Here is a 27,927-nt window from a genome sequence, read left to right on the forward strand (position 1 = left end):
CAGTGTGAGTGTGCCCTCTGCAGCCCGGAAGCAGGCCCTCACCAGAACCCAACCAACCTCCAGAACCGTGAGAAACAAACGCCTATTGTCTGTGCACTGCGCGGTCTGTGGTGTTTGGTTGTAGCAGCCCAAACAGACTACGCCAGTGGTCAGGGAGGGACATGGCGTGGAGGACACGGGTCGACAGGAAGGGAAAGGCCGAAGCCCCTGATAGAGCAAGGTCCCTGACGACAAGGAGAAGGAGGGCTCCAGTGCCAGGAGGGCTGGGGGCACGGTCACAGGTGGAGACAGAGACAGAGGACCCGTGCCTGGTGGCCACTGCCTCGCACTAGGAATGCACCCAGCAGCCGCCCCACCGAGTGCCAGGAAAGGCCACCGTGCGCATCTTGTACTGAAGGCCCACTGTGTGCCTGGCACAGAGCTAGGACGTCCTACTACCGGCCTCACCTAGGCCCAACCACACTGCTGTGAGGTCAGTGCTACCACTAGCTCCCTGCTTTACAGATGACAACCCTGGGGTCTGCTGGCCTGTCTGTGTTCTCACAGCTACAAAGCAGGTCAGTGAAACAACCCAGCCATAGGAGTCTAATCTCTTAATCCAAAAGCAATGCTGCATTTCCCCCGTTTTTCTCTACTTGTTTCAAGAGTGTTCATAATTACTTGCTGAAGCATTCTTTTGACAGCACACTCACATTTTAAAAAAATGAGTGTGTGCAAAAGCTGCTGAAATCCATGTAAGGTCTGTAGTCGAGTTAACTGCACTCTGCCAATGTCAAAATCCTGGTTTCCGTGATGGCTGTGCAGTCCGTGGGTCATGTAAGATGTTACCGCTGCGGGGATCTGGGTGATGGGTACGATTTCTGCAACTTTTTGTGAGTCTATAAATATTTCAAAATAAAAGGTTTAAAAAGAAAACATTGCATGCCAGAGCTGAAAGAAATAATAAATCACACTGGACGACTTTAACTGTTTTCTTTTTAAAGAGAAAACGGAGACTCGAGAGAGTCGTTTGGGGTGAGGGCTCCGTTAGACTCCGGCTCTCACCCCTTCCCAGGCCCGGCGGACTTGCGTTTCTCTCCCCCACGAAGCAGCCTTCACTCCCTCCTCCCCCCACCTCCTGCCAAGCAGTGGACGTGACCAGAGAATGGCCATTTGGGTTTGGTCGCTCCCACACAGCTCAGGCCATCTCTGGGCCTCTGCCGGGTGCGGCGCTTCAGGGTCTCCAAGGCTTGTCCCTTGGCCTCACTGTCTTTCATTCCATTGGAACATTTCAAAATCCTTAAAAGGAACCGATCCAAAGGAATTCTGATGTCATCACACTTGGCAAGGTCCCAGGGTTCAGGCGTCTTTTATCTTGTTCTCTGGGACCTGCTGCAATCACCCGCCCAAGTGTCGCCACCATATGTCACTTCTCACAAAAATCAATTTACAAAGCTATCCAAAGAAATGTAAGCACTCAGTAAGCAGTATCAGCTGCAACGGATCCATTTCAAAAGAAGTAGAACCAGAAGTGGCAAAAGCAACAGAAATGCAGATGTTAACATTTCTTTTGAGTTTTTGTTTTTCACTTTCAACTGCTTTTTATTTCCACGTAGGGGAACGAGAGGAGAAATGCATAATAGAAGACATTCCAAGTGACACCTTGATAACAGGTGGGTTAGATGAACTCTGTTGAATGTTGAACTCAAGATGTCATCTTACGGTGGTGTCGTGCTAACCTCTTTTGTTTCTAACATCTTTATTGGACATGCTAACCTCTTGCTGTGTACGCTCTTTGGCAGAGAGCTTCACGCTGTGCGCTTTTCTCTTGAGACACGTTAGCAAATTACGCAGAACTGGCTTGAAAACAGCCTTAAGAGGGAATTGCATAATTCGTAAAACAGGAAACCCAAACACAAGACCACAGGATCCAAGCTTGATTTGTTTTTCCAGTTGTCAGGTTACCTTAAGTAAAACAATCTCTGATGCCGTTAATCATGCTAATTGTGGTTGAATTCTCAAAAGATAAATGAGGTCTCTAGACTGGTCCAGTAACACAAGACAAAACAGCAGAAGTCAGTGTGTCTTCTGAACTTCAGCTTCCAGAGGCTGATTTAATCATCAGCCCACTACTTACATGTGCCAAATACTATAATAGCATACCCTCGATACAATTCTTAAACATTTCCTTTAAAGGTCCTTTTCATAAAAAATTTCATTGCACATTTACTCTCTGCTTTTTGTTCCCTGTGTGTTGCAAGCCCCTAAGTCTACAGCCAGGACCTTAGCTCAGTCCATCCGCTCTGAGCGTGAATACATTCCCGACCGCTGTGGGCTCTGCACGCTTAGGCTGCCTGCACCCCGAATGACTGTTTCCACTCCGTCTCACTGAACTATCACTAAACCTTCGCCGCCTGTCAAATCCCTGACTTTCACTTAGTGATACTTGATCATAAATGCATGTGTCAAACCCTGCCTGGTTAAGAAGTGTCAATCCAGAATATGCTATATTTAATGTTTAGATCACCATTAAAATGGAAAAACAAAAATGTTAAAATTTCTGTGGATCTGTGGGGACCTGAGACCATGCCTGGTGGCCCAAGTCTAGGAAGAGTACACGGCAGCTATGCCTTTTCTTTTCACATCTCTGAGTTCCTATGAAGTCTGGTGAAACACACCATCTCGAACGTCCAAGAGAGATGAGCTCAGAGCCAGTCATTTAGTCAAATCTACCTAAAAGTGTATTTTTGCTCCTCGGGACTAAAAGTAGGCGGCCGCCTTCCCCAGGCGGAGGCCGTGCAGGGCACCGCAGGAGGACAGAGGTGTGCCGGCCATCGCCGTCATCGCCCGCAGCTGGGTGACTTTCAGCCTCGTCCCCTTATCCATGAGCTGGAGGCAGCACCTGCCTGGAGCACCTGGCAGCCCCGACCAGCTGCAGGCGTGCGTCCCGCTTTCTCCCAGCCTCTTGGACTCTGTTTCCAACCTGTCAACTCGGCCTCCCAGGGTCTGTCCGAAGGTACCAGAGAAGCAGGTGTGGCCCTGATTCTGGCTCCAACCCCTCCCTGAAAGGAAGGAAATTCCTGAGAAGCAGAGGAGAGCCTGGAATCCCTCTGCTGGAGGCTGAAAGGGAGACAAAGCCACCTGCGCACCTGTGAACCGTGCCAGCGCAGGGCACTGCAGCCAAGCGCAGGACTAGAAATCCTTGCTCTGTAAACTTGCTTGGAAACTTCAAATACATGGTGTACTTTTATACTGTTTCTCTTAGTTCCTCGTAGCAATGCTCTTTAACGATAAATTCCAGGTTGTTTTGAATGAACACAGGGGGCGAGGTTTTTAGGAGGAGAGGGACGAGAGGGACGAGGGAGCTCTGGGGGGCTGTGAGGTAAGGGACCGCCGCCGGCCCGACGAGCTTTACAACCACCTACTTGCTGATCCTTGGAAACACTTTTTAAAAAAATAAATTTATTTATTTTCCATTTATTTTTGGCTGCGTTGGGTCTTCATTGCTGTGCACAGGCTCTCTCTAGTTGCAGCGAGCAGGGGCTACTTTTCGTTGCAGTGCGCAGGCTTCTCATTGCGGTGGCTCCTCTTGTTGCGGAACACTGGCTCTAGGCACATGGGCTTCAGTAGACGCAGCACGCGGGCTCAGGAGTTGTGGCTCGCGGGCTCTAGAGCGCAGGCTCAGTAGTTGTGGCGCAAGGGCTTAGTTGCTCTGCGGCATGTGGGATCTTCCCAGACCAGGGCTCGACCCGTGTCCCCTGCATTGGCAGGTGGATTCTTAACCACTGCACCACCAGGGAAGTGCGGAGACACTTTTTAAACAAGGCTGTCAGTTCTTATAAAAGTCAGGCGCTGAGAGAAGGTGAGAAGTGCCGTGGAGCACAGTGATCACGTGGGAGACTGTTCATTAAAAGGAAAAGAATTAGAATTCAGAAGCAATGAAATCTCGCTCCTGGTCGCTCCCTTCCAAAGGGTCCTTGGATATGACTCTTGCACTCGGCCAAAGTCTCCAGGGTTCTGTAGTTCTCTTTCTTCAGAGTGCAAACCTTCAGCCAGACCAGGAGATGGAGGAGGAAGAAGCAAAGCTGAACGAGGATCATCGCTCATCACCGCACCTCAGGGGGTCAAGGGCTGGGTGCCCACTGAACCCCCCCCCTGAGCCAAGGAGTCAAGCGCAAGTGATTCATTAAGGGGGCGTCCCCCAGGAGAAGGAGGGAGAGAGGCCAGGCGATGGGAGGCTCCAGTTGAGGCCAGGCTCAGACTGAGCCCGGGGAGCTCAGGAACGTGAGCCAGCACTGCAGATGCCCACCCAGTGCCCCCACCGCCGAGAGGACACCTGGGAGTGAGGCTGGGGACCCAGACAGACCCTCAGACCCCTCGTTCAGGCAGCATAATTCACAACAGCCAAAGGAGGCAGCGACCCGTGTCCGTCAACAAACAGATGCATGAACAAAATGTGGTCCATGGCACAGTGGAATATTATTCAGTCGTGAAAAGGAGTGAAATGAATAAAAATGAAATTCGGAACCCACTGTAGCATGCAACAGGACAGATGCTGTGTGGTTCCACTTGTATGAGGTCCCTAGAGGAGTCAGATTCAAAAATCAAAAAGTAGGAGTGACGTGACCAGGAGCTAGAGGCAGAGGGGAAAGGCAGCTATTGCTTAAACAGGTGCAGAGTTTCTGTTTGGTGGAGAAGTTCTGGAAATGGATGGGGATGGCTGCACAGCAACGTGAACATCCTTAATGCCATCGATTTGCACACTTTAAAATGCTTACAATGTTAAATTTTGTTATATATGTTTTACCACAATTTTAAAAAATTAAAAATTAGTTGGCTAGGAAGCCCCCCAGAATTTTCCCACCTCCCAGCAAAGGAGCTGGCGGCTGGGCCCCACCCCACGCTCCGGCTCTGACGCTCTGGACCCCTCCCAGGCCCCGCTCCAGCCTCGGAGCGCACAAGCCACGAGAGTCACGGCTGCTCTTTCTGCCGCCTCAGAGGCGCCAACGTCTCTGGGCGTCCCGCCTGCCCCAGGCCCTCCCTCTGCAGACACCCCCGGTTTCTACGGACACGGGTTCGGGAGACGCGTCTGCACGTCTGGCCTCTCCTTGGTGACACAACTTTGACACCCAGGACGAGTGTGCAACTAAGATGCACACCTCTGCACAGAAGGGACCAGCGTGGAGGACCATCCACGGGAGGGAGACACGAGCTGAAGAGCAGCAGACACTTCACAGGCGGGGGACCCAAACAGCCAGGAGCGGGTGGAAAGGCGCTCGACTCCGTGCCCACCAGGCAACACAAAGCCCGTGAGACGCCGCCACGCACCCACCGGTGAGAAGACCGAGCGTGCCGGCAGGTGTGCACCACCACCCCCGCTCCAGGCGGCAGACTTCACCCCCAACATGGTGCCCCCCGAAGATGAACACAGGCCCCGTCCACAAGCTGGGCAAATGCAGGACATGCCCAACAGAAATGCACACACGTGCTCAGCTGCACAAGGATCTTCAGAGAGGCACGACCCGAAATGGCCCAAACCAGGCCTGTCCAGTTCCCATCCACGGACAGATGGAAAATAAAGTCATCCGTTCACATAACGAGACCCTGAGCAGCAGCAACAAGGGATGGTCTACACCTGCATGTAACACGGACAAGCCCCCAACGCATGCTGACGGTGTTCCCAAGAGGACACGTACTGTATAAAGTACAAAGACACAAAAATGCTGTGTCTTCACAAGTCAGAGGGCTGGTGGCCTCCGGGGATGGATGCTGAGGGGCACGGGGGTGTTTGGGATGTCAGCAATGTTTTGGCTGGTGATTTGGTGGCAATTACTCATTGACTATACCCTGGTGGGGTGTGTGGCGTAGGAAGTGTGTGCTCACGTCCGGTCAGTGACATGTCACCTCCTGCGCTCCCTCCACACAGAAAGAATCTCAAAAAGGCTCACAGGTCAGAGGGAATCCAAGGTGCTCAGGGAGCCTGGAGCATCTGGAAGAGGCCACTCTGTATTCACGGTGACTGTTGGAAGCAACTGCTTTCTATGCCCAGGTTGCACCCGGGTCAACAGGATGGGCTGGCTTTGAACGCCCTCCTACCAGGCAGCCCATCCCAGTTCCTTCACTCGTTCCTCAGACACTGCGGGGCCAGTTTGTCTGTAGAGCTCTGTGCTCAGCACTGGACAAACGACACTGGATCTTTCTTCAGCTCTTTGAATAGACCTCAATTAGGTTACAGAAGAACATTTAAGGACAAAGAAACATGGTCACAAAATAATTGGGTGGAAAAATCAAATCAGAGATGTACAGTATGATTTCATTTTTTTATAAAATATACGATGTGTACTTACAGGGAAAAGGTTAGAAGGGTAATACTGAATACCAAAGACTTCTGGAGGGGATTTTTACTTTCCAAAATTCCTACAAGAGATGCATTTTACTTTTCTAGCATCAACTCAGATGGCCCTCAGTTCCAGCCTCAAGGACTCACAGGCTGCAGCAGAAGGCACAGCCGCCTCAGGGGTCGCAGGACGAGCCGAGGGCCTGAACAGGGGCGCACACAGGGTCCCAGGGAGGCAGCTGGCCTCCTGTGGCACGCGGCTCACGCCTGCCACCCGACAGCTCCCAGCCAGGGTCACTGAGTGGAGCCCCCAGGAGGAAGGGCCCCTGGGGAGCTAGGTCAGCACAGAAGTTCTGCCAGGACTACACCTGGGGTTTAACACGCGCGCCACACAGCCCGGGGCTGCGTGCAGAGCAGGGGTGGAGTTTGTGATGAGGGGCCGAGCGCTGAGTTGGGAACCGAGCCTGCAGAGTTTTCATCCTGGCTCAGCCTTTTATTTTCTGGGTGGTGTTAGACAAGTCCTGTAGACTCTGCTGTAAAGGTGGGTATTATTATACAGACTTTCCAGGGTTGTAGGCCCTAATGGGCGTTGACATCAAAAGCCCAATAATAATGTAAGGAATAATTCATCAAGTGCTTGCATAGCGTTTACAATGTGCTAAGTGCTGCATTAAGCTGTTTACAAATAATAACTGGGTCTTCACACCCCAAGTGATATACACCCTTGTTATCCTGATGAGAAACACGTCAGGCAGCCTGGCCCGCTCTGGGTGCCCGTCACATGGGCTGTCCTGTCCACGCTGCGAGGACCGCCAGGCCCAGTCACCCGCGAGCAGTGCTACTCTTCTGCCACCTGGTGGTGGCCATCGGGCATAACACCTCCCTCTGGGCCAGGAACACCGGCGCTGTAACCAGGGGCCACGGGTGCGCATCCATTCAAAATCCTTTATCGAACACGTACAAATCCTCAGCGAGCCCTGCCCTCGCTCAGTCCGGGCCCAGGCGGCCCACAGAGGAAGACGCCGCGCGTCCCCAGACTCCAGCCTCTCCCAGAATGCGGGTGGTGGGGGCGGCACTGGGACAGTTGCACGCGGACAAGAGGGCGGATGGTGCGTGTGGGGAGAGTGACAAGAGCAGAGCCCTAGAGGACAGGGAGGGGGAGGCAGAGGGCGGTGAGCTGCCGGGGAGAGGGTGCTCGTGGTGGAAGACAGAGACGCTGAGTGCGTCCACGTGGGCAAGGCAAGCCCCGGACGGGGGAGGGGCTGGAAGAGGCTCCCGAGGAGACCCGTCGTCTCGGAGGACAGGAACCCACGCGGGCATTTCCAGGCGGCCGTCCGCCTGCCTGTGTGCTTTTCTCCAGGAACGTTCGGCTGCTTCAGCAAAGGTGCCGCGTCAGGTTTAGGGCTTTGTTGCCTAACTTGGTGAAAGTTCCACGTGCACTTGAAAAGAAATGTGTACCCTGCTGTTTGGGGGCCATCCCAAAAATGCCAAGCAGGCCCTGCTGGTGGACGGTGCGAGTCAGCTCTCCCACGTCCACTAGCCCTGTCCACGGCCGAGGAGCGCTGACGACCCACGGGGTGGACTCGTCCACGTCTCCTTTCAGCAGTTTTACTTCATGTGTTTTGAAACTGTTGATGCATTTAGGATGGTTATGTCTTCATATTGAATTGACCCCTTTATCATTACGTTAAGGCCCCTCTCTGTCCTTGGTAATTTCCTTTGCTGTGGAGTCTACTTTATCTGATATTTAGAGTCACGTGAGCTTTCTTTTGACTGTCGTAATGATATGTCTTTTCTATCCTTTTACTTTTAACTTACCTATAGCATTATATCCAAAGTGATTTTCTCAAAGACCTAACAGTTGGTTCATTTTTTTTTAAATCCAGTCTGACAATCTTTGTCTTATCTCCGTTTATACCATTTACATGTAATGTAATTATTGATACGTCAGGATTTAGGTCTGCTGTTTTATTATTTGTTTTCTTTTTGCTCCCTTTGGGTTTTGTTCCCATTTTCTATTTTGTATCTTCCTGTGGGTCACTTGAGTGTTTTGTAATCCATTTTGTGTTATCTATAGTATTTTTCACTGTATCTCTTTGTATAGTTTTTATTAGTGGTTGCTCTAGGGATTACAATACACATACTTACCACAGTCTACAAGGATCAATATTTTACCATATCGAGAGGAATATAGAAACCTTATGACCATGTAAGTCCCTCTGCCCCCCACCCTGTAATATAGTTGTTGTAAATATTATGTCTACATACTTTGAGAACAACACCAGGCAATGCTGATTTTTTTTTTTACCTTCAACTGTCAAACATCTTTTTTTTAAAGGGGAAGAGAATACTCTATTGTGGTTTCCCCGGTGTTGACTTCCCCATTGTTCTCCCTTCATTCCTGCTATTCCAAGTTTCCGTCTTACCGTTTTCTTTCTCTCTGAAGAAGTTCCTTTAGCAATTGTTTTACAGTAGGTGTTCTAGTGAAAAAATCCTCTTAGTTTTCCTTGACCTTAAGAATACTTTGCCTTCATTCTGAAGGGTATTTTTGGTGGATATAGATTTGACAATTCTTTTTCTTTCAACACTTGGAAATGTGCCCCTTCCTTCTGGCCTCCATGTTTCTGATGAGAAGTCTGCTGTTACTCCAATTGTTTTTCCCCACCAGTAATGCAGTGTTTCTCTCTGGCTATTTTTCATAGGTTCCCCCCCACCCTTTGGTTTTGAGAAATTTAATCATGATGTATCTGGTGGTAGATTTGGGGGAGTCTGGCCTTGTAGGGTTCACTTAGCTTCTTGAGTATGTAGGCTTATCTCTTTCACCCAGTTTGGGAAGTCTTCAGCCATCATTTCTTCCAGTATTTACTCAGCCTTACACTCTTTCTCCTTTCTTCTGGGACTTGCAAATTATGGACCTTTGATTATTGTCCCACAGGTTCGTGAGACTGAGTTTCTTTTTTTTTTTTTCAATCTATTTTCTCTCCATTGACCAGATTTGATTATTTCTATTGATCTATAGTTTTGTTTGTTTGTTTGTGGTTTTGTTTTTTGGTTTTTTTGGCCATGCCATGCGGCATGTGGGATCTTAGTTCCCCGACCAGGAATGGAACCCACGCCCCCTGCAGTGGAAGCACGGAGTCTTAATCACTGGACCACCAGGGAAGTCTCCATTGATCTAGTTTCAAGTTCACTGACTCTTTCCTCTGTCATCTCTATTCTTTTATTGAGTCCATTTGGTTATTTTTCAATTTCAAATATTATATTTTTCCTGTTCTAATGTGTCCATTTATTTATTTTTATGTCTCTTTTTCTGAGACTCTCTACTTTTCCATTTAAGGGTGTTCAGACTCCTTGTTGATGCATTTTTATGATGACTTTAAAATTCTTGTCAGATAATTTCAATGTCTATGTCATTTTGGTGTGTCTACTAGCTGTCTTTTCTCATTCACGTTGAGGCTTTCTTGGTTCTTGACATGGTGCATAATTTTGTAATGTATCCTGGACATTTTGAGTATTATAACTCTGGTTCCTATTTAAATATTCTATTTTAACAAGTAGTCAACCCATTTAGTTTCAGATCACACATCCTAACCTTGTTTTTCTGAGACTCTGCACTACTATTCTGGCCTACCCTGCTTGCGTGCTACCCAGAGGCCAATCTGAAACCTGGGTGTTTTCCACACCATGGTTGGATTCTCAAAGCTTTTGCTGTACATATTCTGGTTGGTCTCATGTACAGACTGCTTAGGGGCGTGCCCAGGACACCCCATACACAGATTTAAACACCGCCTTCTCCAGCTCCCACCTCTCTGTAATCCTCCCCATCTCTGCCTCTTCATTGTCCTTCACTAAGTGCAGGTCAGGCATCGCCACAGGTCTTCACCCCAATCCCCACATGAAGCAGCCCGTGGAGAGGGTGCCGTTTCTTTCACAGGGTTCGTCTGGAGTAGGGCAGGTGTAGTCAAAGGGGTTCCATCCTGTTGGGTCACCCTATTCCAGATCCTTTTGCACGAGAGAGCAGACTTCTCCTGAGCGGGTTTTCTTTCCTCCTCCCTGCCTCTCTTTCAGTTTGGTGGGGACTGCTGTTTGCTCCAGCACCCAGGCCAGGATATGGGGGTGGGGCGCAAACAGGGAACTCACAGCTGAGTCACACTTTGAGTCCCTGGCAGTCACCTTCCTTTCTCCACCTTTCAGAGTCTTCTGATAGTTGCTTTAGACATTTTGCCCAGGGTTTTTAGTTGTAATTAGTGGGAGAAATAGGGTGGAATGGGCTTACTCCATCTTTTCTGGTATCACCAATGACACCTTTTTTAAAGATCCTCTTCAGCTGGAACATTCTAAACAGTCTATAATGTACACTATACAGAGTTAACAAACTTGTGGAGACAAGACAACCAGGACTGCTCAGTGAGGCCTAAACTGAAGTCACTCCAAAGTGTAGGCAGGGGTCAGGGGCGTTGCCGCCTGCCCGTCCCAGGAAACGCGCTCTCTCCCCAGGGCTGCCTGTGCGGTCGTGTCCAGGGTGAGATTCCCATCAGGGATGTGTCTCCATCTGCCTCCCAGGGAGTCAGTGTGGTTCTGGGCTCGGTTCTAATTCTGCCCCTACAGCTTATTCACTGTGTGACTTTGGGCTATGACTCTTGACACTCAGTTTCCACCTTGTAAAATAGGGACAATACAGAATCCAACACTTTTTACAACCTCTGCCACTAGTACCTGGTCCAAGCCACCTAGACTACGACAATAGCCTCCCTTCTTCCACTCCTGATCCTTCTTCATTCCTTACTCCATGCGAAAAAAAATTTTAAATGAAAGCCACCTCATTTCACTCACCCGCCCAATTACTTCCCAATTTTCTTTTTGAGGAGGGGAATAGGGTCTTTTTTTTTTTGAATTTATTTATTTTTGTCTGTGTTGGGTCTTTGTTGCTGCGCACGGGCTTTCTCTAGTTGTGGCAAGTGGGGTCTACTCTTTGTTGCGGAGCACGGGCTTCTCATTGCGGTGGCTTCTCTTGTTGTGCAGCACGGGCTCTAGGCACACGAGCCTCCGTAGTTGTAGCACGCGGGCTCAGTAGTTTTGGCTCGCAGGCTCTAGAGCACAGGCTCAGTAGTTGTGGTGCACGGGCTTAGTTGCTCCGCAGCATGTGGGATCTTCCCGGACCAGGGCTCGAACCCATGTCCCCTGCATCGGCAGGCAGATTCTTAACCACTGTGCCACCAAGGAAGCCTTTCCCCAAAATTTTAAAAAGGATTTGTAGACCCTCCACGATCTGGCCTGTTACCCCTTCAGCCTCATCTCCTGTGATTTTCTTCCTGTTAACTTCACTCCAGCACTCTGCTGTTCCTTGAACACTCCAAGCATTCTCCTGCCCCAGGACCTTTGCATGTCCTCCTGCATGGAACGATCTTTCCCCAGTGGAGGGAGCATCACGTGGTAGTAAGGAAAAAGGCACTACACTGCCTAGATTGAATCTTGACTCTGCTACTTGCTAGGTACGTGACCTTGGGCAAACTACTTTATGCTTCGGTGTCATCACATGTAAAATCGTCATAAAATGGTATCTACCTACATAGCGCTGTTGTCATGAAAATTCAGATTACGTGTAAATTTCTTAGAACGGTGCTTGGCACACAATTAACACTGAATGTGATGTATAGATAGATACAGATGTAATCTGCATATATGTGATAAACAAATATTATTAAAGCGGATATTATTTTTACTCCCCTGTCCTTTCAGGTCTTTGCTCAAATGTCAGAGAAGCCGTCCCTGACTTCCCCACATAATGCTTCCAAGTCCCCTACCACTCCTACCCTGTCTCTTGCTTCTTCTTGTAGCATATTTAACATCTTCAACATTATATATTTACTAGTTGTATGTTTCTCCATGGGAACGAAGACATTGTCTATTTTGTTCACTGTGTCCTCAGCTCCTAAAACAGTGCTATCCCTTTGGGAGGTGTTTGCTATACACCTGTCAAATGACCTGTCAACTGTAAAAATACAGTTGACCCTTGAACAACACAGGTTGAACTGCGCAGGTCCACTTACTCGTGGGATTTTTTCAATAGTAAATACTACACTACTACATGATTCACGGCTGCTTGAATCGGGGGATATGGAACCACAGATACGGAGGGCCACCTATAAGTTATACATGGATTTCCAACTGCTTGGAGGGTCGGTGCCCCATCCCCTGCGTTTTTCAAGAGTTCATGCTGCTATCCTCAGAGCACATTAAATAAGCTGATGCACATTAAGTGCTTAGGACACTACCTGGCACATCAGGTATTGTTAGCTACTTTCAATAAATGTTAGCCCTTTTTTCATTCCCCACTTAACTTTCAAGGGCACAAGGGGGAAGTTAAGCCACATGACACTTATCACATCCTAAAGGGATCAAGTGGGACACTCTCCCAGTGATGCGAACTTTAGCAGGAACACCTGGATGCAGCAAAAGGAAGGATGCGATATGAATACACCTGTTCTTTAGGAAGGAACTGCGCCAGAAGCAAGTAGGTTAAGCTACAGGAGGAAGAAGTGGAAGGCAGGAGATCTGTGGGGGAGATGCTGGGAAGTCCTCTCAGGCCCGACCCACAGGAATTTTACATTCCAGGTGCAAAGCTTTCATAGGCTACTTTTTATTATTTTCAACAGTCCTCACAACTCTGAGGCTTAGGAGCGATGTGTATTATGCCCATTTTTCTGAATAGAATGCTGAGGCTTGGAGTGGTGAAGCGACTTACAAAAAAGAGTGAGAACAGGACCAAGAACTCTGTATTCCAGAATCTTCCTTCTCTGCTACATAAGCTAATCACCAAAATATAAGCTGTTCAAAATAACAGTATTTTGTGATTTGGATAATTTGAAAAATTCATTTATCAGTAATCATATGTAACTATTTCTTAACTTATTTTATAATAAATGTCTTAGGGACTTCCCTGGCGGTCCCGTGGTTAAGACTTCGCCTTCCAATGCAGGGGGTGTGGGTTCGATCCCTGGTCAGGGTGCTAAGATTCCCACATGCCTCGTGGCCAAAAAACCAAAACATAAGACAGAAGCAATATGGTAACAAATTTAATAAAGACTTTTAAAAAATAAATAAAAATAAATGTCTTATATTTTTGAAACAGGGACTTTCAAGATACAACGGTGGGACTTGGGCAGACACGATTTCCTTGAATCTGCTCCTGGTTTGGGAATGTTTGTGACTGTTACAACTTACAATGATGAGGTAAAACACACTTTTTGTCTTGCTACTGAAATCTTTTATTTTCTGAAAAGTCATGTGTCATGTACACCCACAAACTTTAAATCTCCACACAGCGCTCACTATCCAGCATTTCATTTTTAACGTGTGTAGCCCTGACAGCGGCACTGCACCAAGACACAGGAAGTGCCTGCCTTCAATGAGCCTACAGTCTAGCTGAGGAACAGAGACTCCTTAACATACAAGGTAGGAACAACACAAAGGGCAGGACTCGCACTCACCATCCTGAGGTTTTGCTGGTCTTACTGGGCAGAGGGAACCCACAGGGCCAGTGCGTCCCTCTGGTCGTGCAGGGCCAGGCTTCATCTGCTCTGCAGGCGCCACAGCCTCACCCAGACACGAGGGTCAGATAGGCCGCCTCTCCCTCCTCCTGTCTGGTGGGGTTTCTGTAGGAATGCTGCCTCTGCGTCTGTCTGGCCTCACAGGGTGCCTCCTCGCTGGGAGCTGCAGAGTAGAAAAGGCACCACGGTCTAAAGGAAAGAATGTGGATCTTGGAGTCGGAGCCAGGTGGAAGTGTAGATGGTCATCTACAAGCTGAACCTTGAGTGGTTACTTGACTGCTTTAAGCCTCCATTTTCTCCTCTGTCCAACGGTCACAGCAGATGTTGTTCCCCACCGTGCCAGCTCAAGGTACTGTGACCTGCTCCATCCAGTAATTCAAGCGTGACTGCAGGAACTACTTCCCTTTGGACTTGCTGTCCTGGGGATGTGCTCATGACGTAGCAGGATGGTGGTGGAGCAGAGCCTCACAGAACAGACAGGCATGTCTCCAGCTGGCAAGGAGAGGGTACTTGATGTAGACGGGCCCAATTTCCAGTCCTCATGAGGGCTGCGCTCAAGCCAGACACTGTGACACCCCCGCTCACGTGGAGGCCAGGAGACTCCATTCCAACTGGACCACTGGACACCTGATTCCTGCCCACTGTAGCAGCCTTCTCCTGGTACACCGGGCACCTCCGTGACAACAGTTCCACTGGGGCCATTTTCTGAATTCTCATACAGCTACCCTCTCCTCCTGACACCCCCGCCTCCTTCGCTTCCTGCCCAGTTAAACCAAAACGCAATTCTCTGCTGTCCTTCCCTGTAACCTTTCATGACTGATCTGGAAATGTCTCCATAGCTTGTTAAACCCAGAACCCAAATTTTAGTTGGACAAAACACCTTCGCAGAAAAACCTGTTCACTGTTTTTAAGACAGAGCTGTTTCATTCTCCAAAAAACACATTTACTTGAAACAATACCCCCTTCTAGATGGGAGAAGTGTTTTCATTCTGCAAACATCCAACAAATATTTGCCACGGGCCAGGAGAGGGAGAAAATTCTCACCCCAAAGGCCTGATTTTCAGGAAGGCTCTCTCCTTTTGGAAGTAAGAGGCCCAGACACAGCTCTGGTTTAACATTCCTAACAAGCTAAGATGCTCTTTGAAGGTCCTGAACAGCACCCCGGCAAGGAGTCGGGCTGCTCCTACCCGGGTCGATGTGCCTGGATGCAGGGTACTCTCGGACGCTAACCTGAACACATGTCCCTTCCTACGGCAGGTGACTGGCAGGCCAAGGGGTAACGTGGCTGGTAGGGTAGGCAGGGCAGACAATGACAATATACATGCACCATTCAAACTATGCGTTTTGTATTCCATTGTCCATTATTCCGTGTCCAATATTCCTATTCCATTTTGCAGAAGAGAAAACTGTGGTCCTGAGAGGTAAAATGACTTATACAAGATCACATCATCAGCAAGTGGAAACACTGAGGTCTAAATTCAAGCATGTCTTTTTCCAACACACCAAACTAAGAGGCATTGCTGACTAACATGTTTGCTGACTTGAATATTCACTGGAAGCAGACTATGTAGAACCCTGACACAACACTAAGGCTCAGAAATTGAATTTAACAGGTGATGAGTCATCACTGGATATTTTTCCAGGGAAGAGTACTCTGCTATTCATAAAAAATTAGAAATCAATTGCAAAATCTGATTCTTGAATGCAGTTTTTATTTAACAAAGTTTCCCTATCAACACTCTGTTAAGTGAAATTAAGTACATGGCAAGATCCTTTAATTTTCTCCAAATCAAAATTGAAAGATTTAAAAAAAGAATCTTGGTTGCATTCTTCTATGTGTAATACATACCTGTTTTTAAAGTGATTTAATAGATTATCTTTTCGAGCAGTTTTAGGTTCACAGCAAAATTCTGCATAAAGTACAAAGTTCCCGTATGCCCTCTGCCCCCACGTGAACAGAGCCTCTTCCACTAGCAGAACTGGAATGGCACAGCTGTTACAACTGATGACCTGCACTGACACATCATAGTCATTCAAAGCCCATGGTTCACATTAGGATTCCTTCTTGGCGTTGTACATTCTATGGATTTGACAAATGTGTAATGACATGTATCCATCATCATAGTATCAACACAGAGTAGTTTCACTCCCATAAAAATCTTCTGGAACCCGTCTATTCATCCCTCCCCCCTCCCTAACCTTTGGAAACCACTGATCCTTTTACTGTCTCCACAGTTCTGACTTTTCCAAAATGGCATACATCTGGAGTCATACAGCAGGCAGCCTTTTCAGAGTGGCCTCTTTCACTTAGGAATATGCACTTAAGTTTCCTCTGTGTCTTTTCATGGCTTGATAACTCATTTCTTTTTAGCACTGAACAATATCCCATTGTCAGGATGTATACCATGGTTTACTGATCCATTCACATGCAGTGGGACATCTTAGTGGCTTCCAAATTTTGGCTATTATAAATAAAGCTGCTGTAAACATTTGTGTGTAGGTTTTCATGTGGACGTAAGTTTCCATCTTATTTGGGTAAATAAATAGTAAGACTGCAGAACTGTACGGTAAAAGTATGTTTAGTTTTGTAAGAAACCACCAAACTGTCTCCCAAAGTGCCTGCACCATTCTGCGTTCCCACCAGCAGTGACAAGAGTTCCTGTTGCTCCACATCCTCGCCAGCATTTAGTGTTGTCAGTGTTTTGGATTTTTGCCATTCCCATAGGTGTGAAGTATCTCATTGTTGTTTTTAATCTGCAATTCCCTAATGACATACGATGGGGAGCATCTTTTCATGTGCTTATCTGCCATCTATGTCTTCTTTGGTGAGTTGTCTGTTCAGATCTTTTGCCCATTTTTCAATTAATTTGCTCATTTACTTGTTGTTTTCAGAATTCTTTGTATATTTTGGATAACAGTACTTTATCAGATACGCCTTTTACAAATAGTTTCTCCCCGTCTGTGGCTTGTCTTTTCATTCTCTTGACAGAGAGACAGACAGCTCTCTCTTCTGCAGAGCAGTTTTTAATTTTAATGAAATTCAACGTTTTAATGTTAAATGTTTAATGAAGTTTAATTTTAATTAAGTCCAGCTTCTCAATTCTTTCTTTCATGGATTGTGCTCTTGGTGTTGTACCTAAAAAGTCATAACTAAATCCATGGTCTTCTAGACTTTCTATGTTACCTTCTAATAGTTTTATAGTTTTGCATTTTACATTTAGACCTATGCTCCATTTTAAGTTAATTTTTGTAAAAGGTGTAAGGTCTGTGTCTACATTCATTTCTTTGCATATGGATGTCCAGTTGTTCCAGCACTATTTGTTGGAAAGACTACCTTTTTCCATGGTATTGCCTTTGCTCCTTTGTCAAAGATCAGTGGGTCTATATTTGCATGGGTCTGTTTCTGGGCTCTCTGATGCATTGATCTATTTGTCTGTTCTGTCACCAATACCACACTATCTTGGTTACTGTAGCACTATAGTAAGTCTTCTTTTAAATTAACTTTTATTGGAGTATAGTTGCTTTACAATGTTGTGTTAGTTTCTAATATACAGCAAAATGGATCAGCTATACATACACATATAGCTCCTCTTTTCTGGATTTCCTTCCCATTTAGGTCACCACAGCGCATTAAGTAGAGTTCCCTGTGCTATACAGTTATAGTAAGTCTTGAAATCAGGAATGTCAGTTCCCTGACTTTATTTTTATCCTTCAATATTGTGTTGGCTATTCTGGATCTTTTGCCTCTCCATAGAAACTTTAGAATCAGCCTGAAGATATTCACAAAATAACCTGCTGACACTCTGACTGGGATTGTGTCAAATCTATAGATTAAGTTGGGAGGAACTGACTTTTTCACAATATCGAGTCTTCCTGGCATGAACACAGAATATCTCTCCATGTATTTTATCTTCTTTCTTTCATTACAGTTTTTTAGTTTTCCTCATATATCTCTTAAACATATTTTGTTTTATTTATACCTAAGTATTTCATTTGGGGGAGATGCTAATGTAAATGGTATTGTTTTTGATTTCACATTCCACTTGTTCACTGCTGATATAGAGAAATTGATTAACATATTAACCTTGTATCCTGCAACCCTGCTATAATCATTTATTAGTTCCAGTAAGTTTTCTGTTTATTATTTTGAATTTTCTACATAGACAATCCTGTTATCTGTGAACAAACACAGCTTTATTTCTTCCTTCCCAACCTGTATACCATTTGTTTTCTTTTCTTCTCTTACTGCATTAGCTAGGAATTGAAGTATGACGTTGAAAAGGAATAGTGAGGGACTTCCCTGGTGGTCCAGTGGTTAAGAATCCACCTTCCAATGCAGGGGACGCGTGTTCGGTTGGGGAACTAAGATCCCACATGCCGTGGGGCAACTAAGCCCACGTGCCACAACTAGTGAGCCCGCATGCCACAACTAGAGCCCATGCACCCTGGAGCCCGAGTGCCTCAACTACTGAGCCCACGCACTCTGAAGCCCACATGCCACAACTAGAGAGAAGGCCACGTGCTGCAATGAAGATCCTGCATGCCACAACTAAGACCCAAAAACAGCCAAAAATAAAATAAATAAATAATAAAAAAGAAAAGGAATAGCTAGAGAGGAAATCCTAGCCTTGTTTCTGATCTTAGTGGGAAAGCCTCTAGCTTTTCACTATGAAGTATGTTAGCTGTAAGGTTTTTATAGATTTTTTTAATCAAATTGACAAAGTTCCCCTATTCTCAGTTTGCTGAGAGTTTTTGCCACGAATGGATGGTGGATTTTGTCAAATGCCTTTTCTATATCTATTGTTATGATCAAGTGATCTTCTTTAACCTGTTGATGTGATGAACTACATTAATGGATTTTAAAATGTTGAACTAGCCTTGCATATCTGGAATAAATCTGACTTGGTCATGGCGCATAATTCTTTTTATACATTGTTGGATTCAATTTGCTAATATTTTGTTGAGGATATTTGCATCTATGTCCATGAGAGATAATGGTCCATAGTTTTCTTGTGTCTTTCTCTGGTTTTGGTATTAGGCTAATGTTGGCCTCAGAAAATGATTTAGAAAGTATTCTCTCTACTTCTGGAAGAGATTGTAGAGAATTGGTCTGATTTCCTATTTAAATCTTTGGTAGAATTCACCAGTGAACCCATCTTGGCCTGGTGCTTTCTGCTTGGAAAGTTATTATCGATTCAATTTCTTTACTAGATATCAGCCTATCCAGATTGTCTATTTATTTTTGTGTGAGTTTTCACAAATTGCGCCTTTCAAGGAATTGGTCTATTTCATCCAGGTTACCAAGTTTGTGAGCACAGAGTTGTTCATCGTATTCCTCTACTACCCTATTGATGTCCATGAGACCTGTAGTAAGACTCCTCTTTCATTTCTGATATTATTACCTTGGGTCTTCCTTTTTTCCTAGTTAGCCTACCTAGAGGTTTATTGATTTTATTGATCTTTTCAAAGAACCAGCTTTTTGTTTCATTGGTTTTCTCTACTTATTTCCTGTTTTCATTGATTTCTGCATTAGCTTTTATTAGCATGGATCTTATTTCTCTTCTTATGCTTATTTTGGATTTAGTTTGCTCTTCTTTTTCTAGTTTCCTAGGCTTAGATGATTAATTTTAGATCTTTCTTTCTTTTTAATATGTGTTCAATGTTATAAATTTCCCTGTAAATACTTCTCTGACTGTATCCCCCAAATTTTGATTAAGTTGTATTTTCATTTTAATTCAGTTCAAAATATTTTTTGAGATTTTTAAATTGTGGTAAAATACACATAACATGAAATTCATCATCTTAACCATTACTAAGTGCACAATTCAGTGGTATTAAATATATTCATAATGTTGTATAATCATCATCCTCATAACTCTTTAAATCTTGTAAAAATGAAACTCTATACTCATTAAACAATAACTCCCCTATGACTTTAACTACTCTAAATACCTCATATAAGTTGAATCATACAGTGTTTGTCTTTTTGTGATTGGTTTACTTCACTTAGCATAATTTCCACAATGTTCATCCATGTTGTAGCATGTGTCAGAATTTGCTTCAATTTTAAGGCTGAATAATATTCCACTGTACGTATATACCACATTTTGCTTATTCATTCATCTGTCAATGGACACTTGTGTTGCTTCCACATTTTAGCTATTGTGAATAATGCTGCCATGAACATGGGTGTACAAATATCCTGATACCCTGCTTTGAATTCTTTTGGGTATATATCCAGAAGTGGAATTACTGGGTCATATGATAATTCTATTTTCATATTTTTGAGGAGCCACCATAATGTTTTCCACAGCAGCTGCACCATTTTACATTCCCACCAACAACGCACAAGGGTTGAATCCTTGCCAGTACATTTTTTTGTTGTATAGCAGCCATTCTAATGTGTGTGAGGTAGTGCCTCATTGTAGTTTTGATTTGCATTTCCCTAATGATCAGTGAAGTTGAGCATCTTTTCATGTGCTTGTTGGCTTTTTCTGGTTGTTTGGGGGTTTTTTTAGCACTTTGAATGTATCCGACCACTGCCTCTGGTCTCCAAAGTTTCTGATGAGAAATCTGCTGTTAATCTTATTGAGAATCCCTTCTATATGATGACATCAAAAATCCCTGACATTTGGAGGACACGGTCCTCTTTGCCTACCCTGGCTTCTAAGAGATGCATGCAAGCTGCTCCAGGAACACCTGTGCAGCTGCCTGCCATGTGGCTGGCAGGGGGGTGGGGGGTGGGAGGTAGGTAGCTACTACTGTTCTAAGAGCTGATATTGACCAAAATTAACCACAATTTGCCATCCAAGTCTTCCCCTGGAAGTTGCAAGCTTTCAATAGACTCCAGAGTTACAAAACAGTTCCATCAGACAGATTCTTCCAGTGTAATTGTTGCCTAGAGACAGATTCCCGGTGCCTCCTATTCCACCATCTTCCCAGAATTCTCCTCCAATTCAAAATACTGTTTCTCTTGAGATTTCTTCCTTGACTCATGTGTTATTTAGAGGTATGCTGTTTAATCTCTAAATATTTGGGGACTTTCCAGCTATCTTTTTGTTATTGATTTCTACTTTAATTCCATTATGGTCTAAGAGCATACATTGTATGGTTTCTATTATTTTAAATGCGTTAAGGTGTGTTTTATGGCCCAGAATGTGGTCTATCTTGGTGAGTGTTCCATGTGAGCTTGAAAAGAATGTGTATTCTGCTTTGTTGGATGAAGTAGTCTACAGATATTGATTATATCCAGCTGGTTGATGGTGCCATTGAGTTCAACTGTGTCCTTACTGATCTGCTGCTGGATCTGCCCACTTCTGATAGAGGAGTATCCAAGTCTCCAACTATAATACTAAATTCTTCTATTTATCCTTGCAGTTCTATCAGTTTTTGCTTCATGTATTTTGACACTCTGTTGTTAGATGCATACACATTAAGGTTTGTCTTCTTGGATAAATGACCTCTTTATTACTATGTAATGCTCCATTATGTAATTATCCCTGATAATTTTCCTTGTTTTGAAGTCTACTCTGTCTGAAGTTAATATAACTATTCCAGCTTTCTTTTGATTAAAGTTGGCTGAAAGTTGACATATACATCTTTCTCCATCCCTTAACTTTTTTTAAATTAAAGATTTTTTTGATGTAGACCATTTTTAAAGTCTTTATTAAATCTCTTACAATATTGCTTATGTTTTGGATTTTTGACCATGATGTGGGATCTTAGTTCCCCAACCATGGGATCCAACCCGCACCTCCTGCATTGGAAGGCAAAGTCTTAACCACTGGACAGCAAGGGAAGTCCCTCCATCCCTTAACTTTTAATATATATGTGTCTTTATATTTAAAGAGGGGTTCTTGTAGACAATACATAGTCGGGTTTTGGTTTTTTTTTTTTGGATCCACTCTGACAATGTTTTAATTGGTGCATTCAGACCACTGACATTCAAAGTGACTGTTGATATAGCTGAGTTAATATGCATCATATTTATTAGTTTTCTAGTTATCGCCCTTGTTATTTGTTCCTATTTTTGTTTTCCACTCTTTTTCTGTCTCTCATGGTTTTAATTATTTTACGATTCCATTTTATCTCCTTTCATAGTTATACTTCTTTTAACTTTTTGTCAGTGGTTGCCCTGGAGTTTGCAATATACATTTACGACTACTCCAAGTCCACTTTTGAATATCACCATATCACTTCACAGGTAGTACAAGTACCTTATAATAACAAAGTAATCCTAATTCTTATCTCCCATCCCTTGCATCTTTGCTGTTGCTAATTTCATTTATATATAAACTATAATCATCAAATACATTGCTGCTATTATTTTGAAAGACGTATCTATTAACTCAGTTAATAAGAAAAATAAAAGTTTTAATTTTACCTTCACTTATTCCTTCTCTAATGCTTTCCAATCTTCACGTAGATCCGAGTTTCTGACCAATATCATTATCCTTCTCTCTGAATAACTTTTAACATTCCTTGTAAGACAGGTCTATCAGGGACAAATTCCCTCAACTTTTGTTTGAGAAAATCTTTCTCTTTTACTTTTGAAGGAGAATTCTGCAGGATACAGAATTCTAGGTTGGTGAGTTTTTTTCTCTCAACACATTAAATGTTTACTCTCTCCTTGCTTGCATGGTTTCTGAGGAGAAGTCGGGTGTAATTCTTATCTTTGCTCCTCTATAAATAAAGCCTCTTTCTAGATTTCCTCTTTATCTTTGATATTTGCAGTTTTAATATGATATGCCTAGGTATAGTTTTATTGGCATTTATCCTGCTTGGTGTTCTCTAGGCTTCCTGGCTCTGTGGCTTGGTGTCTGACACTAATTTGAAATTCTCAGTCTTTATTTAAATATTTCTTCTGTTACTTTCTCTTTCTTCTCCTTCTGGTATTCCCATTATGTGTATGTTACACCTTTAATAGTTGTCCTGTAGTCCTTGGATATTGTCCTTTTTTTTCCCCAGTCTTTTTTTGCTTTGTAGTTTTGAAAGTTTCTGTTGACATATCCTCAAGCTCAGAGAGTCTTTCCTCAGTCCTGTCCAGTCTACTAATGAGCCTATCAAAGGCACTCTTTATTTCTGCTACAGTGTTTTTGATCTCTGGCATTTCTTTTTATTCTTTCACAGAATTTTGATCTTTCTACTCACACTACCCATTTGTTCTTGCATGTTGTCTACTTTTTCCATTAGAGACCATAGACTATTAATCATAGGTTTTCTAAATTCCTTATATGATCATTCCAATATCCCTGCCATATCTGAATCTGGTTTTGAGGCTTGTTTTGTCTCTTCAAACTGTGTTTTTTGCCTTTGAGTATGTCTTATTATTTTTCTGTTGTTGTTGAAAGTTGGACGTGATGTGCTGGGTAAAAGGAACCCGTACTGGTTCCCACAGAGGTTTCTGCTCAGGTAAGTTGTGACTCTTTGTATTTGCTTGCCTCTCCAATTTTGGTGGCAGCAGTTTACCCTGTGACCTCAATTCTCTGACAGATCTAAGAACTGATTTTCTTTCTATGCAGATTTTTACTTGTTAAGACAGAGGGACAACTTCCAAGCTCCTTATATGCCAGACTTGAAGTCCTATAACTGTTTTTAAAATGCCAAACAGGGCTTCCCTGGTGGCACAGTGGTTAGGAATCCGCCTGCCAATGCAGGGGACACGGGTTTGTGCCCCGGTCTGGGAAGATCCCACATGCCGCGGAGCAGCTAGGCCCGTGAGCCACAACTACTGAGCCTGTGCATCTGTAGCCTGTGCTCCGCAACGGGAGAGGCCGCAACAGTGAGAGGCCCGCGCACCGCGATGAAGAGTGGCCCCCGCTTGCCACAACTGGAGAAAGCCCTTGCACAGAAACTAAGACCCAACACATCAAAAATAAATAAATAAGTAAATTTACAAAATGCCAAACAATATAGAAATGTACTAAACAGAAAAGTCAAAGTTCCCCAACAAATATAACTGCCTAATAACTTGGTATATATTCTTTAGAATCTTCTTCTAAGCACGTGTAGTTTTACAAATGATACTTTTTACAAAAATAGGATCCTATACAGACTATCCCTGAATATTGTGGACACCTTTAATATAGATATGGGTGTAATAGTCTCTTTTACTGCTACCTAGCATTTCTTCATTTGGCTTTGCCTAAATTTAATCAATCCACACTAAAAGGTATGAGTTATTTCAAAACGCATATTTTTAAATAGATAACATCACACTGAATATCCTTTTACATATAACTGTCCATTTGGGCATTCCCATAGGATAAATTTCTACAGGTAGCACTGCTGGGTGAATGGTTTTATACACTTGGCCAAAGCACTCTCTGAAACGGTTGTTCAATTTACATTCCCAAAACAGTGTTTAGAGATAGTATTTCTCCATACTATCCCCGCCCCAGGTACTTTTAAGTCTTTGCCAATCTGAAAACCAACAAGGAATATCTTACTGTGGTTTGTATTTTTTTGATTACCAGCAAGACTGAGTATTTTTCATGTTATTGGCCATGTGATTTCTTCTTTAAGAATTGCACAGTTTTCACTAGATTACATGGGGCTGATTTTTTTTTTAATGGAAAGTAGAGAATAATAAACTTAAACTATGGAAATCCTCAATCCTAGGTATTACTGTCAAGGTTGTATGGCCCACAAGGAACATTCTATTTCACTTCACATTCACCTGGCGAACACATCATTTGCTTAGAATCTAATTCTACAAGGCTTGTGTCATTTGGAGGGAGTAAGCTGGTAAGTCTGTGCCTCCGTGTACTTGTTGATGAGCAGCGTCAGCACTATTCAGGCGTGACAATGATACGCAGAACCATTATACCCAGATCTCAGCACAGCAACCAAAGGGGGAGCTGGAGAGCTTGGAAGGGGTTCAAAGGAGAGCCACGGAGTTGATTAAAGGGCTTGAAAAATGAGAACTGGGAGGGAAGCTTAAGAGAACTGTGATTATTCAGGCTTGAAAACAATTGAAGGCTGAAGGGTGAATTAATAATGGAATTCCAACAAATAAAACTCTTACATGGTAGATGGTGATTGGCTATTTTCTAAATGTGCTGAGAACAGATGAAGAGAATTTGTACTTTAGCATCAGAAATTTAGTTATATGTAAAGAACATTCTCCTGAGAGCAATCAACTTCTCTCAGGGCCAAAGGCTCTTGCCTAACAGTCTATAGTTAATATAAGTACTCTTTCAGGTCAGCAGGTACTATTTAATGCATTATTATTACAAAGAAAGACTACTGAGTATAACAGGGAATAGAGTGGCGGTGAAGAAAAATAGAGAGCTCGAGAATGAAGTAGTGTTTGCTCTCAAAAAGGGAGACTGGAGAAAAAGGAAGGAATGGGAGGACACAAGGAGGGAAAAAGCAAAGAAGAAGAGTGAGCCATGTTAAAAACATGTTTCTTCCTTTTTACTGTTTGCACAGCGGATCCACTTAGATATTCGAGTTGGAGAACATGACCTTGATGCAGCCATTGCTCAAGCAAAGGACAAAGTTAATGAAGTTAGCTTCAAGCTTGAACATCTAATTGAGCAAATGGAGCAAATAGTCAAAGTACAAAACTATCAAAGGGTCAGTTTGCCTATTCAGCTTATGCTCCCTCTTCCTGCCCAGCACGTGATTCTCCACAAAGCCCCCGAACCAAGGAAAGAGTAAACTTTCTGTTTCCCGGGCTTTCTCTGAGCTAGGACTGCGTGGACATGCAGGGGATGGGGGGACAGTGCTCTCTCACTGTTCGCGGGACCGTGAGCTCCTCTAGGAAGGCGACTGTGGCTCACTCGCCTCTGGGGTGTGAGCTTACAGGATGAATAAATAAGCGTTTCCAAACACACCCCACATAGCCGCAGAGTCTCAGTGTGCCCACTTTCTAAATCACTATTTTGTTCTTGTGACATTATGTGTTTCCTGGGTCACTGTGCTCAGTGGACCCTCGTCAGACGTGGGCTCAGATCTGCCCCCCCACTCACTAACCTTCTGTCGTCTCTAAGCTTCTGTTTCTTTATCTGGAAAATAAAATGAGCACAGTGCCCAGCTTAAAGTAAAGTAAGAACCTGAATGATGAACATCTATCAATTAGGTAATGTTCACTTTGTTTGATGGTAACAAATAAAACATATAAAGTAATAGATCAAATACCTGATATTTTACGCCAAAACACAAAAGTGTGTTTTATAAGGTTGACTCTTCTTCCTTGTCTTTGACTAACAACACCCCTTGGCTTAGAAAATGATACTGCACTTTGGCATAAGAGATTACCTGGGTGACATTAAGTACCTTGAATGCATACAGCACCTTCCCCTCAAATTCATGCATGAAGTACCTTAAGAAACTTAACCTGCCTATTTCTCTTCTGCATAGGACCGTGAAGAAGAATTTCGAATGACCAGTGAAGATACAAACAGCAACGTTTTATGGTGGGCCTTTGCACAAACACTAATCTTTATCTCAGTTGGAATTTTCCAAATAAAGTACCTTAAAGACTTCTTTATAGCTAAGAAACTTGTTTAAAAATATTAATAAAGGCAAATAACTACCTTCTACCTTGCATGTTTGAGTTAATATCAAAATATATTCATAAGCGTGCATAACTTTTCTGATTTCAAAGACATCAGAGGTTGGAATTGATGTTATATCATTGTAACACTGATAAAATGTCACTTTAACAATGTGGCTTCTGAGTTTGATAAAATAAATACATGATCCAGTTCTTATTTTAAACTTGGTATAGGTCAGCACTGTCCAACGGAAATAAAACGTGAGCTATATATGTAAATTTTAAGTTTTCTGGTTGCCACATTAAAAAAGTTTTTTGGGGGGCTTCCCTGGTGGCGCAGTGGTTGAGAAATCTGCCTGCCAATGCAGGGGACACGCGTTCGAGCCCTGGTCTGGGAGGATCCCACATGCCGCGGAGCGAATAGGCCCGTGAGCCACAAGTACTGAGCCTGCGCGTCTGGAGCCTGTGCTCCGCAACAAGAGAGGCCACGATAGTGAGAGGCCTACGCACCGCGATGAAGAGTGGCCCCCGCTTGCCGCAACTAGAGAAAGCCCTTGCACAGAAACGAAGACCCAACACAGCCAAAAATAAATTAATTAATTAATTTAAAAAAAAAAAAAAAGTTTTTTTTTTAAAGAGTAAAATTAACCCTAGTGACCTATATTTAACCCAATGGATCAAATATATTACCATATTAACATGTAATCAATACATAATTATTAATGAGGTAGTTTACATTCCTTTCTTGATAGGAAGTCTTAGAAACCCAGGTGTATTTTGCAATCAAAGCACATCTCAATTTGGACCAGTCACATTTCAAAGGCCAATGGCCACACGAGGTTCATGGCTACAGCACTGGACAGAGGGAGTACCTCGTTTCCCCACGGCGTTCCACTTAGAGTGGTCCTGAATCTCTGCATTTCTCTATTTCCCTGAAAGATGGCCACTTTTCTCCACACAAGTGAATGGCCCAGAGGCTTTCTCTGAAACCAAGTTTTCTCAGTGGGTCCCACTCTGATCCACCTCCACAGGCGGATGGAAACTGCTCTTTGGAGAGGATGGGGCATCCCGCAAGGAGTGTAATTCTACGAAAAGCAACTTCCATTTATTTCTTCTAAATTTTAAAACAAGCATAAGCTCACTAGAAGTTGCAAAAAACAGTATAGAGAGTCCCTTCCACCAACTCCCCTATCCACCGTTTTTAAAAGCGAAATAACCTCCCCCAGGTCAAGCCTTTTCACATGTGCGTGTTCGAGGCAAGCAACGGCGCCTGGCCCGACCCGGCCCACCTCGACCATGGGGTCCAGCCAGTGGGCCCTGGGCCCCACTCACACCCCATCCTGATCCTGACCTCCGTCCTGGGCTACCAGGTCTCCTAATGCCCCGGCCCCAGAGCTTCCCATCCCCTACCTCCGACTGCTCAGACCCCCTTGCTGTTCCTCTGGTCCCTCCTATCTCCCGGCCCTCATCCTCCGGGGCCCAAAGGACCCTCCGCCTCCCACTTCCAGTATGGCGAGCACTGAGGGCCCCTCACCCTGACCTCCCCCCGCCCCGCATAA

General features: G+C 44.3%; 1 protein-coding gene across 2 annotated transcripts; it reads left to right on the forward strand.

Moving 5' to 3' along the window:
- On the forward strand, nucleotides 1-26,990 carry LOC309661199 (transmembrane emp24 domain-containing protein 11). 2 transcript variants are annotated; one of them, XM_082462596.1, is made up of 5 exons: nucleotides 1-1,652; nucleotides 13,449-13,549; nucleotides 24,487-24,612; nucleotides 25,300-25,446; nucleotides 26,233-26,990. In XM_082462596.1, the coding sequence occupies exons 1-5, from the start codon at nucleotides 1,403-1,405 to the stop codon at nucleotides 26,380-26,382; spliced, it is 774 nt and encodes a 257-aa protein (XP_082318722.1). In that variant the 5' UTR covers nucleotides 1-1,402; the 3' UTR covers nucleotides 26,383-26,990. The 2 variants fall into 2 exon arrangements, with proteins under 2 accessions (XP_082318722.1, XP_082318721.1); XM_082462595.1 differs by lacking the exon at nucleotides 1-1,652 and adding an exon at nucleotides 6,253-7,425.
- Nucleotides 26,991-27,927: the final 937 nt, after the last annotated feature.

The sequence above is a fragment of the Balaenoptera physalus genome (genome assembly GCF_965194825.1).
Source record: "Balaenoptera physalus genome assembly, chromosome: 5".
NCBI classification, from domain to species: Eukaryota; Metazoa; Chordata; class Mammalia; order Artiodactyla; family Balaenopteridae; genus Balaenoptera; species Balaenoptera physalus.

Coding starts and splice junctions, on each gene's coding strand:
- LOC309661199 (XM_082462595.1), top strand. CDS start 7,098: ATGGGCTGTCCTGTCCACGCTGCGAGGACCGCCAGGCCCAGTCACCCG. Junction 7,426..13,448: donor CGCGGACAAGAGGGCGGATG/GTGCGTGTGGGG, acceptor TTTTTGAAACAG/GGACTTTCAAGATACAACGG. Junction 13,550..24,486: donor TTACAACTTACAATGATGAG/GTAAAACACACT, acceptor CCTCAATCCTAG/GTATTACTGTCAAGGTTGTA.